The sequence below is a fragment of the Ctenopharyngodon idella genome, chromosome 21, assembly GCF_019924925.1.
Source record: "Ctenopharyngodon idella isolate HZGC_01 chromosome 21, HZGC01, whole genome shotgun sequence".
NCBI lineage: Eukaryota > Metazoa > Chordata > Actinopteri > Cypriniformes > Xenocyprididae > Ctenopharyngodon > Ctenopharyngodon idella.
Window position 1 is genome coordinate 7,276,209 of NC_067240.1, and position 13,163 is coordinate 7,289,371.

General features: G+C 34.7%; 1 protein-coding gene across 2 annotated transcripts; it reads right to left on the minus strand.

The window, feature by feature from the left end:
• Positions 1 to 416: 416 nt before the first annotated feature.
• Positions 417 to 12,980, minus strand: LOC127503858 (dnaJ homolog subfamily C member 21). 2 transcript variants are annotated; one of them, XM_051878030.1, is made up of 12 exons: positions 12,590 to 12,980; positions 12,295 to 12,388; positions 9,641 to 9,764; positions 8,920 to 9,048; positions 6,516 to 6,820; positions 4,969 to 5,138; positions 4,460 to 4,547; positions 3,414 to 3,575; positions 3,013 to 3,061; positions 2,746 to 2,909; positions 2,544 to 2,628; positions 417 to 1,024 (listed from the first exon to the last, which is right to left on the minus strand). In XM_051878030.1, the coding sequence occupies exons 1-12, from the start codon at positions 12,684 to 12,686 to the stop codon at positions 878 to 880; spliced, it is 1,614 nt and encodes a 537-aa protein (XP_051733990.1). In that variant the 5' UTR covers positions 12,687 to 12,980; the 3' UTR covers positions 417 to 877. The 2 variants fall into 2 exon arrangements, with proteins under 2 accessions (XP_051733990.1, XP_051733989.1); XM_051878029.1 differs by having other exon boundaries at positions 4,460 to 4,553.
• Positions 12,981 to 13,163: the final 183 nt, after the last annotated feature.

The following is a 13,163-nucleotide window of genomic DNA, read 5'->3' on the forward strand; positions in this document are numbered from 1 at the left end:
GCTTTTTACATATACATCAACTGCAGGGTCGTGTCTAAAAATGACAGTTATAAATACATAAAGCATGTTTGTAGAGTTTTGAGGGGATTACATTTAAACCTGCTTATTAAATAAGCATCTGTTGCTTTTTTCTAGTTCTTTTTGAGATCCTTTCCTGGAAATCCATTGGTATTGTTTTGCATAACACTAAGCCTTTTTATATATCAGCTGATCCATTACACATGGTACAATAAAAATATTTAAATGTTTAGCTTTTACCCTCTTTGTGATCTTAAACCCAATGGTCTTATTACTAATAATAACATTGTTGTGAGATTTTGCGGTTCATAGCATATTTCTCCAAACAAACAGTTCCACCTTCCAAAACATTTCCAATAAAATGAAAGCTCTGTGAAATATTTTCAAAAACATCCATGTTCAAAACATCCAGTAGAGTTTTATTCCTCATGTTTCCTTTTACAGGTTACCAGTTTGGAATGGCCACTATGAAAATGCAACTAAACGTTACGTAAAAACGTGCCATCATTAGCAGCAAGATAATTCTTAACCTCCTAAAATAATAATAATAAAAAAAAAAAAACAACATCTGCATGGTCTACTCAATATAAGTCTCATTCACCTACAGAGCCGCTGTGAGGCACCAGATTGTGTGTCAATTATGGTAGGAATAAATGGCAGTTCTAGGGAAATCTTTTGGCATATGTCGCATTACAAAAGAAATGTCAGCCCACGGGGCACAAATTCATTCTCATAGGGACAAAAAGACACACAGGCCCATAAACGCACTCCCTGATGGTTGCAAAACTGCATGTCATCAAATAAGGTGTTTTGGACAAAAGTACAGTCAGAGGCTTCAGTCTTTCAGTCTGCCTCTCAGTTATCTGTTCTTCTTTTTCTTGCATGTTTGGGCAGCGTTACTGGAGGAGAGGGCAGTGGCATGGCCTGTGGTCTTCAGGTGATCGAAAAGTTTGTTCCTGGTGGCAAATTCATACTGACAGGTCACACAGCGCAGGTTGACTTCCTTCTATAAGGAGCAGGAAGAAATAAAACAGAGAAAAAGTTGCATAAAGCTTTTCTACCACAAATTGTTGACAGACATTTCAGAGAGCGATAATTAACTCCAAGCTAGGGCTACACAATTTGACGAGAATACTCTTTGTGCGCGAAAACAAAACAAAAATAATGAATAACTGACTATTTTAACAATGTCTTTACTACTTTTCTGGACCTTGAATGATAGTAATTACGTTGGGGATCAGAAACCTCTTGGATTTCATCAAAAATATCTTAATTTGGAACGACATGAGGGTGAGTACTTAAAGGGTTAGTTCACCCAAAAAAAAAAAAAATAATGTCATTTATTACTCACCCTCATGCCGTTCCACACCCGTAAGACCTTCGTTCATCTTCGGAACACAAATTAAGATATTTTTGAAATCCGATGGCTCAGTGAGGCCTGCATAGCCAGCAATGACATTTCCTCTCTCAAGATCCATTAATGTACTAAAAACATATTTAAATCAGTTCATGTGAGTACAGTTGTTCGATATTAATATTATAAAGCGACGAGAATATTTTTGGTGCACCAAAAAAAAAAAAATAACAGCTTATATAGTGATGGCCGATTTCAAAACAATGCTTCATGAAGCTTCAGAGCGTTATGAATCAGCATGTCGAATCAGCGGTTCGGAGCGCCAAAGTCACGTGATTTCAGCAGTTTGGCGGTTTGACACACGATCCGAATCATGATTCGACACAAAAGATTCATAACGCTCCGAAACTTCATGAAGCAGTGTTTTGAAATCTGCTATCAGTATGTAAGCCGTTTTTTTGTTTTTTTGCCGCACCAAAAATATTCTTGTAGCTTTATAATATTAATATTGAACCACTGTACTCACATGAACTGATTTAAATATGTTTTTAGTACATTTATGGATCTTGAGAGAGGAAGTGTCATTGCTGGCTATGCAGGCTTCGCTGAGCCATCGGATTTCAACAAAAATATCTTAATTTGTGTTCAGAAGATGAACGAAGGTCTTACAGGTGTGAAACGACATGAGGGTGAGTAATTAATGACATTATTTTCATTTTTGGGTGAACTAACCCTTTAAAACAAATCTGCTGTGCTTGTATGTAGGGCTGCAGAATTTTTTGTGATTATATATCAATATGGCTATAAAATAATAGTAATAATAATTATTAGTAGTAGAATTTTATAGCCATATTGATATATAATACTTATTAAAAATATAATTACTAAAAAACTAAATTTCACTGTAAAATAAAGATAAAAAAAAATAGTATTTAAGAAGAATATTATACTTTTATTTGACATTACAAATGTAAAATTATAATACTAATATTCATGGGTGTTTTAATTGCTTGATTTAACCATCAACTTTTATTTTGATGGAAAAATCACATTTTTACAAGTCATATGAAGTTGTACATGACTGGATGATGATTATAAAACAGCTGTAAGGCCACAGAGGAGTGGCTGCTTGCTCACATGTACACACACATGCTAACGCTAGTACACACACCTCTTGTGCAACTTCTACACCTCCATGTGGTTTGCTGTTCTTTTTAGAGTCTTTTCCGCCTTTCTTCCCTTTTGTCTTTGCGGAGCTGTAAAAGGTGATATTGAGAGTTAATCTCAGTTCATATCAATATACAGAGGACTTTACCTATAATGCTCTTTACAACAACATAACATTTTAAACTGGTGGTTTGTTAAACAGGCACCTTTTTTGGTTTGTGGGTTCACATCCCTCTGGTTTTAGATTCTCATCTGGGTCCTCAGAGGGGACAGGGGTGTCCTCGTTGTTGCCTGAATCAGGTGCAGGTGGGGGATGCTCTTCTGTGGACTGTTGAACTGGACTGTCCATCTCTGGTTCTTCTGGGAGATTCTACAGAACAACCGTATTTAAAAAAAAAAATTATATTTTACTGGAACAAATTTAGTCAATTCAAATACTTCAGGGGTTCGGAGGTTAGATTTCAGTGACTTACATTTACGTTTTTCTGCTGGCGTTTCTTTTTCTTCTGCCTTTTAGATAATCTGTAATCAAATGAACCAATCAGTGAACAGGAACAGCCAATAATGCCACCAGAAGCCTCGTTTAAGTACACAAACTTATAGATGTTCTACAAACTCCTTTATTTATTACAATTTCAGACAATATGAAAAACAATAATAAATAACTAATAAATAAAATGTTTGCATTTTTAATTTAGCAATGACATTATCCTATTTATTTTAACATTAATATTAATTAATATTATTATTAATCTTTTTACATTAGCATTTCATTAATGTTCACAGTAGACGTCTATAAATCAGGCACATATTGTGAAATACCATAGTAGCAAAGCAAACAAATTATATTCGAAGAGCAGATCTCCAGGTTTACTTTTGTCTCTGTGTGCCATCAAGTTCATCACCATCATCATCATCGTCCTCTTCCTCTCTCTCGACAGAGTTCTGACTCAGCGACTTGTCTTCCTCCTCCAGCTGTTGCCGTAGCAATGCCACCATCTCTCTGTGTTTTTTGGACTTCTCATGGTTTTTCATGCTGATATGAGAAAAACTAATTATACTGCTGCATTATATACATGTAATGCAAGTAAATTAGCTAAAAACATGCCGTTTGCTTGTGGTTATTAAATAAATTAATAAAACATAGGCTGAAATAGAAAAACAACACACCTGAGAAAATTTTTTTTAATCATTAAATGTCTACGTTCATTTCCATTTACACTACCATGCAAAGGTTTGGATTTTTTTTTTTTTTAATTAATAAAAAAAAAAAATGTATTTATTAAATTGATCACAAGTTACAGTAAATACATTTAGAATGCTACAAAATATTTCTACTTGAAGTTATATTGAAATGCCATTCAATTGAACTTTCTATTTCAAAGAAAACTGAAAAAAAATGTATCATGGTTTTCACAAAAATATTAAACAGCACAACTGTTTTCAAAATTAATAATGATAATTATTTGTTGAGCAGCAAATCAGCATTATTAGAATAATTTCTGAAGGATCGATCAGAAATTATTTATTTAGAGTAATGATGCTGAAAATTCAGCTTTGCATCACAGGAATAAATTATATTTTAAAATATATTATAAAGAAAACAGTTATTTTAAATTCTAATATTTCACAATATTGCTGATTTTACTGCATTTTTGATCTAATAAACGCAGTCTTAGTCAGCAGAAGAGATTAAAAAAAAAGCAGAATGTAGAATGGTAGTGTAAATATTTATACTTTATAAATGTAAATCAACTACGGAAATGAAAAATTACATAATTTATTAATCTGTAAAGCGGCGGACTTAAAAATGTGAGATTTAAAAATTTAAATCAACATGTTTATCATTGAGGTGATGGAGGAAGTAAGGAGGAAGGAAAGTTTCCCAGAACAGTGCGTGTGGGAGATCCATTCACTCACGCTTTATCGGATTTGAAAGATTTGTCACAGGCAGGGCAATACAGGTCATCATAATAGTCGTCCATTTCCGCGGCACCATCTGCCTGCACTGCATCTGACAAAGGTCAAGCAGCTGTTAGATACGTTCCGTTCATTACTCACAAATGTTTTACAGTATGATTGAGGTATTTTTCATGACTTGGTGATGCTCTGTGTATTATTGCATCATGAATCACAGCTCTGACTTGTCCGGTCTATTTATATAGTGACCTCTACAAGTATTTGGACACTGATGTCACACTTAAAAACATTTGAATGTCACTGTATAGGTTTAAAATAGCAACATGTGCTTGAGAGGGTGTGTTTACAACTGGCTTTTTGGGTGTTGCAGGACTGTTTTTAAGCCTTCTAAACTTTTTTCAGTCTCAAAATGATAAAATGTGCATTGAACCTTTGACTGGTCCCTGAACCCGTGACCTCCTGTACCCAGAATCCACTCAAGTATAAATGTGTACATCATCAGAACTCACCTCCCCCGTCTATGTTTGCCCTCTCCTGCCCGTTTTCCACCTCCTCCTCGTCCTCTTCACTCTCTGATGCATCACCGAACACTTGACCATACTCAGCTTCCATCTGCTGCAGTTCTTTCTCCAGCTCTGACATGGCGGCCCAACTCTGTTCCTTATAGTCTTCCGCCAGCCTAATGGCACACAATCAATATATATATATATCAGCATATTAAATATCTGGGCTGGTTCAGCACGAAATGAAATGGTTAAGCAATGAGAACGGTTTGGCCCAACTGTGGAAAAGCAGTTTTTACTTAACACCGAACTTCACTGTGGGCACCAGACACTTCTCACTGTACTTTGTACCCTTGCAATGCCATTCATTTTGGATGCTGTTAGATCCAAAATTATTTATTTGGTCTAATGAAACTAGTATGGAGTATAGATTACCAGAAGTCTATATTTTGTTAATATGGTCTATTTAAAATGTTTAATTAATCTGAATGAATTATTTAAAAAAAAAAAAAAAAAATCTGTTTGAATGAATGATTCAATAACTTACTCATAAAGACTTCACTTGTTTCATTACTGGATGAATCAGTGTTTTTGAAACAAATTTCTTGATTAAATGATTAAATTGCTGTTCAAAATCACCCCCTATACCCTCATTTACTATTCTCTTCATTAGTTTACTAATATAGTCAACTTGAAGGAATGGCACCATTACAAATGGCTGTCCCCTCAAATAATGGTTGTGTTTAGAAGGGACGGCCAGAAGCGAAGCAAAATTTCATAATAAAATAACAGTAAATTCATTTGCTAGTTATCAGATTATTGTTTTTTTTATTAATGACTACACCTACCCCAAACCTACCCTTACAATAATGCAAATACAGTAATTAAATGACCCAATATTAATTTTGCGCATACCCAGTGTCCGTAGCTGTATCCCTTCTAGTCTTTCACTCAAATAATCTCCTTTTTAAGGGTATAGGGGGTGATTCTGGACAATGACAAATACGTTTTTAAGTCACTTGTCGCCACCTGGTGGCATAACGATGTAATTGATGCAATCGTTTGAAGTGCCATGTTCCTTTCAAAAGGTAATTCTGATCACCACCATAGACATCAGTGTTTATATATGAATTGTAAACTTTTATCCCAGTACTTCTGTGATAATATGAATATTTGTATTGTAACACAAAAAAATTATGATATGATACTGTGCGTTTCAATGCAGTGCCAATGCAAAGCAATGCCAATGCAGATCTGAGTGTTCACTCTGATTGTACATGTCAAAGATTTAATAGAGACATGTGACACTGAAGACTGGAATAAATGGCTGATCAAATAAATGCAGCTTTACTGAACATAAGAGATTTATTAAAAAAAAAAAAAAAAAAAAAAAAAAAAAAGCTCCCTCATTTTTCAAGGTTTTACATGACTGTGGTGACTATATCTATATAGCTATCTATATATAACTAAATATCTCTCCCATTTGACACATTTTTACCGTTTGTATGGACGAAATATCACCCAGCCCCATAAAATGGGCTAATCTTACTCACTTGGCCTGGTTAAGCTTCTGTTTTCTCCTCAGTTCTTCAACTTTCTTGGCCTTCTCTGCATTCTGCTCTTCTAGCAGTTTCTTATGTGCCTGAACGCGCTTGTCACGTTTTCGGACAAAGGCCACCAGTTGCCGCACCAACTCGCTGTGCTCTTTCCTGGCCTTGTCCCTGGTTTTCTTGTTCTCTTTCTCCATGGCTCTCTTCTCCCAACGGTTGGAAGCCTGTCGCGTGTCGTATTCCTCTTTCCATGCAAAGTTTTTGCGTGTACAGAAGCTCTGCCAGTAGCCGTAGAATAAATGCACAACCTGAGAGCACCAGGGAGACAAATAAAGATAATTATTCAGATTTTTTTTTTAAAAAGTTAAGAGAACATAATACTATATAACTAGATTTTCTGGATAAACTTCCTGGATGTTTCATCCTTTTAACAAAAATATCAAGAGGCTTGTAGAGTCATCCTCAGTACATCTGCTTCTTGCAGGCCTCCACTAATGGCAAATGACTCCCAAACCTCCATTAGGTAAAGTGCAGGTACGAGCCACACCAGAAAGGGAAATGGTTCAGATCACTTAAGAGCCTTCACTTCTAACTGGAGTGGATGAATCTAATCGTTCAGACCCCGGAAAAAAATCATCTTGACGAATAAAAGCAATGCTGGATAGCTTGAACCAAATGTGAAGTCTTCGGTCAAGATTTTCCCCCTCTTTTATCTAACAGTCTGAAATATATTTTCAGATACGAAATACTGCCGTCCTACTGTTACCTGTAATAGCTTATTTGGACAAGTATTTATAGATGGGAATGCTTTTGAGTTTAGCCAAGTTAATAATCCACAGTCTCATTTGGCTGAAAGGTCTAAAATGCACTAGAGCCCCTAAAGAACTCTGATGCCATGTTGGAGTATTTTCATGGTACAATCTACACATATCTCTAAAAACAAACACAATGCATACTCTTCTGTAGTCTAAAAATTCATAAATTTATAACTAATGAGTTTGAGGCATTTTTAAATAATTAATCAAAAAGAAATGGCTTTCCTCTATCAAACACAGTCTATAGATTACTTCTGTTTCAAGACTTGTTCAATTTTCTATAGATATATTAACTAATCTGGTTCAGATTCCAATTCTTTAAAGATTCCAATAACAATTTTATGAGTACTTAAAGAAGTTTGTGTCTTTAGACTGATTGAAACTAACAACAGACTGATTTTTGAGGGTTTTTTCTTTTTCTTTTTCTGATTCACTAAAAAGAGCCAGCTCAAAAGAGTCCGAATCATGTACAGTACTGTTTAAAAGTTTGAGGTCGGTCAGATTTTTAAAATATTTTTGAAAGAAGTCTCTTCTGCTCACCAAGGCTGCATTTATTAGATCAAAAATACAGTAAAAACATTAACATTGTAAATTATTATTACAATTTAAAATAACAGCATTTAATTGCAATAGAAATCTTGTAACATTATAAATATCTTAAACTGTCTTATGATCCCCAACCTTTTGAACAGTAGTATAAATCATTTAAAGGAATAGTCAACCCAAAAATGAAAATTATCCCATGATTTACTCACCCTCAAGCCATCCTAGGTGTATATGACTTTCATATGGCATCTTCTTTCAGATGAACATGATCAGAGTTATATTAAAAATTATTCCTGGCTCTTCCAAGCTTTATAATGGCAGTGAATGGGAGGCCTGATTTTGAAGCAAACTCCGCACGACTCTGGGGGGTTAATAAAGGCCTTCTGAAGCGAAGCGATGGGTTTTTGTTAAAAAATAAATAAAAAAATAAATTTAAAAAACTATATTTAAAACTTTATTAACCATAATATCTAGCTTCCGACAGACGGCCGTACACATCGATTTACGGCGGAAGAGTAACCTCTGACCTGACGCATGATGTATTGACGAACGTGGAAGCGCAGAGGATAGAACAAAACAAAACACTGGTCACAAATTAGAAGTCTAAAATGAGAAATTTTCAAGAGAAATGTCAGAGGATTTCAATAAAAGAGAAGAGGAGCTTGAGTTTGTTGCACAGCCCTATTTGTTTGAACCGCGTGAGGCGTCTAAGCGTATGCGTACGGTCGTCTGCCGGAAGCTAGTTATTTTAGATTATAATGTTTTAAATATGGATATTTTCCATTGATATTTTCAGAAGGCCTTTATTACTTTTACGTTTGATGGATGCACTTTTTTTGGCTTCAAAATCGTGCCCCCATTCACTGCCATTATAAAGCTTGGAAGAGCCAGGATATTTTTAAATATATCTCCGATTGTATTTGCCTGAAAAAGAAAGTCATATACACCTTGCATGGCTTGAGGGTGAGTAAATCATGGGGTAATTTTCATTTTTGGGTGAACTATCCCTTTAAAAGCTGTAATGTTGTGTGCTAGTGTTTACATACAGTGTCATAGTCACTCTGAGAATCTCCAAATGAGGGAAACTCCTCCTCCTCATCTTCTTCATCTTTACTGTGCTCCATCTCCTCCTTTACGATAGACTCAAACAGGTTCCTGTATACAGTGTAAAAGCCCTACAGAGATAAAAAGAGAAAGAGTTTGCACTATTAAAACACATAATACATAAATTTCTACAATTAATAATCTGAATCACTCCAAACTGAAAGCAAGACTTGGATTGCAGGGCATTTTCAGCATGAACTTCTACTGCCCTCCAGTGGTACATGAAGGCGTCCACTTGGCAAAGTAAGTTGTAATTGCAAATGTTGAGCAGGAAACCTACTGGTTAAGGGTTTTTATTCCCCCTTTAATATCAATGGCAGACATATGTACAGAAGCTTGTTTCTTCCACAGAATAAAAAAATCTGACTTTTTTCCTCAGAATTGCGAGTCTATATATCACAATTCTGACTTTTTAACTTGCACTGCCAAGTTTATAGTCCACAATTCTGAAAAAGTCAGAATTGCAAAATATAAACTCGCAATTGAGAGAAAAATATATCAGAATTGTGAGATGATTTTTCTCAGAATTGTGTGATATAGACTCGCAATCACAAGAAAAAAAGTCAGAATTGTGAGATAAAGTCACATTTACCTTTTTCATTTTTTATTCTGTGGCAGAAACAAGCTTCTATACATATTCTAAAAATACATTTTAATATTTACCTGTTCATCATCTCCATAACCCGAGTAACAGGTGACAGTAAAGAACTGCACGAGATCAATGCTGTCGTCCTGGTACTCTCCACTGACTCCCCCTTTCAGCAGCGCCTCTCGGTGGTTATCATACCTTAAAATAAAAGTAACAGCCATATTAACAACAATTAATTATTAATGATGTAAAATGAAGACTGTAATATTTATTTAAACTAGCCATTTTTGTATACTAACGGCCAAAAAATGATTAGTATTACTGGTATTTAGTCCCATATATTACAGAGATAATGTGTCAGAAAACAACAGTAATTTTTATTAATATAAGTTACAACAAATGTAATAAAGTAGTTTTGCAATATATTTTCAATTTGTAATAAAAGCTGGAATTTATATAGAAATTATGACAGAAAATTCATTTAAACTGGAAAGCAATGTATTACGCTGCAAGTATAAACTTTTTAAATTTATATTAATATAATTATATTTTTAATATTATATTACTAATTTGTTTGCAATCTTCAACCCATTGCAGATGCATCCAATACTCGTACAAGTACACAGTTTTGACCAATCTATATTTTTGTTTGGCAGCTAGACCATGTAGATAAGCAGAATTTGCAACAATTGCATTCAGTACTTCTCTGTCATTCCAAGCCCATATGCTGTTATTTTTTCCATAGAACACAAAAGAAGAATTTTGAAGAAGCTCTTTTGTATACAACAGCAGTCGCCACTTCTGTCACTTCTGTCAAAAAGCTCCACAAAAGTAGTCCATCCATACCACCATATGGAAAACAGCTTAGTTTCAAAATTCATCTTTTTGTGTTCAATGAAATAAACAAAGCAGTTCGGAACAACAGGAGGGTGAGGAAAAAAAAAAAAAAAAAAAGACAAAATGTTAATTTTGGGGTGAACTACTCCTTAAACCACTTAACTAGCACCCCCACAGCTGAAAATGACATACTCAAAATGAAAGAGCTGCAGCTTGAAGAACGCTTTGATCTTTTGAAAGCACATGGGAGGACTTCTTGTCAGAGTGTCAGAATTACTCAGGGTCAGTTTTAGAGAAGCTCAAATAGACTAAAAAGTATGTGGCACGTGGTGTGACGTGACATGAAGGCCAAGTATGGTAACCCATACTCAGAATTTGTCATCTGCATTTAACCCATATACAAGTGCATACACATTAGTTTATGTTTGAGGATGATTCTCACAGAACTGTTGTTTTTAATTCAGAAAATTTAATTCAGAAAAAAGGGAAGAAAACCAAGTAGAAAAGTATTTCACACTGCGCAGCAGCGGAGGGCTCGAGCTGCTCAGAATCAATCACAGAATATGAAAGAGTTTGTGGCTTTGAAGCTAAACACACACTGGAATGAATAATTCACTGAAAACTGGGCATTTTCTCACCATCTGATTCTGTGCACACGTTTCTTGTACAAGGAAGTTCTAATGTTTATCAAACTGATCCTGATTAAGATCCCCATACAGGACAGAATCAACAACTCTAACCATGGGGGTGGGAATGGATTCGAACAGCTGGATTTATTTACTTATTTTTAGTTATCACAAACATGCCTTGCAAATTCTCAGTCCCTGACACTATGTGGCACTATAATAAGGCAATTTGTATTTTGGATTCTGGAGCCTATGGAAGCTTTTTTCTGTCACGTAATAAAAAACTTAAGAGATAATTGCAACTTTTTCTCTCACAATTGGGAGTTTTAACTCCTGTTGTGGAGCATTTTGTTTGCCAAAAAACATAATAAAAGGAATTGTTTAACTTTCATTTGATTACATTTTAAAAGAATAAACAAATTGTTAATGTTTCATGCCTTCATTTGATTACCACAGTATTTGATAATAAATTTATATTAAATCATAAATCCAGAAAAATTAAAACAGAATTTGTGTAAGTTGTTAAAGTTATGAATTCAATTGATTTAGACATGCTTTTTCGTTATATAAATTTGATTAAACCATTAAAATGGACGTCCAAAAAATTAAAGGATTAGTTCACTTCAGAATTAACATTTCCTGATAATTTACTCACCCCCATGTCATCCAAGATGTTTATGTCTTTCTTTCTTCAGTCGAAAAGAAATTAAGGTTTTTGAGGAAAACATTCTTCATTTTTTTCCATATAGTGGACTTCAACAGCTCCGTATAGTTGACCTTCGACCCGTTGGTAACTTTTGAAGTCCACTATATGGAGAAAAATCCTGGAATGTTTTCCTCAAAAACCTTAATTTCTTTTCGATTGAAGAAAGAAAGACATAAACATCTTGGACGACACGGGGGTGAATAAATTATCAGGAAATTTTAATTCTGAAGTGAACTAATCCTTTAAAGCAGAAAACATGGAATTTTGGAAAAAGAAAAAAGAATTCCAGAAAAAAAGAAAACATTTCATAGAGCCCTAAAAATGTACTTTTGTTAAACTTTTATATGTATAAGTGTCATGATTTCAATTGATTAAACATGCTTTTTTGATTACTAACAGTTAATTTAACTATTAAATCAGAGTCCAGAAAAAATTAAAAAGTAAAAAATAACAGAGTTTGGAAAAAAATAAAAATTAAAACTGAATTTCACTGGGCCCTAATTTGCTGAACATTGTGGTGTTGTTTTTTCCACTGGTTTGTTGCACTGTAGGTCTTTACCAGGCTCTCTCCTGTGGATCACTCAGAACATCATATGCAGCCTGGATCAGTTTAAAGCACTCTGCAGCCTCATCTGCGTTATCCAAGTTCTTGTCTAGAATCAGAACAAAAATATGATACATTATTACATAATTTCATGATTAAACTGACGTAAGTCCTATAATTAACAGCACTTGACTTGACAGATCATCGCTGAGGAATTGTTAGAGAACAGGCTCAAATATGAAGCGATACAAACAGCTTTATATTAATATGGGACTATGGATTATCGAACAGATCAAGTGAAATCAAATACCTGGGTGCCATTTCAAGGCTAATTTCCTATAAGCCTTTTTCAGGTCGTCGTCCGATGCGTCTCTTTTAACGCCCAGCACCTCATAGTGACACTTCATCCTGGCTCGGACTTGAGGGAGGTCTTGCACAACTGTAAAGGCTATGCTTTGAAAACCACTGTCATTACCTACAACACACACGAAATGTCATCAATTTGCCCACGTGGATCATAAAATAAAACTATAACAGCACTAACCTAATAACACACTAAATATAATAAAAATTAGACACTAATGCAACCGATAAGCGAGCTTATTCATCAACTTCTTGGACAGTTGACATATTTCAACTCGACAGAAAAATCACACGAAGCCGGTGTCGTGTGTGGATCCGCGGCGCATAGAATTGATGTCACACACGAGGAGCGCTGCTATTGGCTCAGAGTTGTGGCTTTTAAGTATGTACTTTTTAAATAGATTCTCTATTTTTTAGTTATTTATTTGAGATTTTATTTGTGTTTGCCTTGACAAAATACAGCCAGGATAAAATAACTTTTAAGAATAAATTAACATTTCTGAATATGTTCCATATCATAG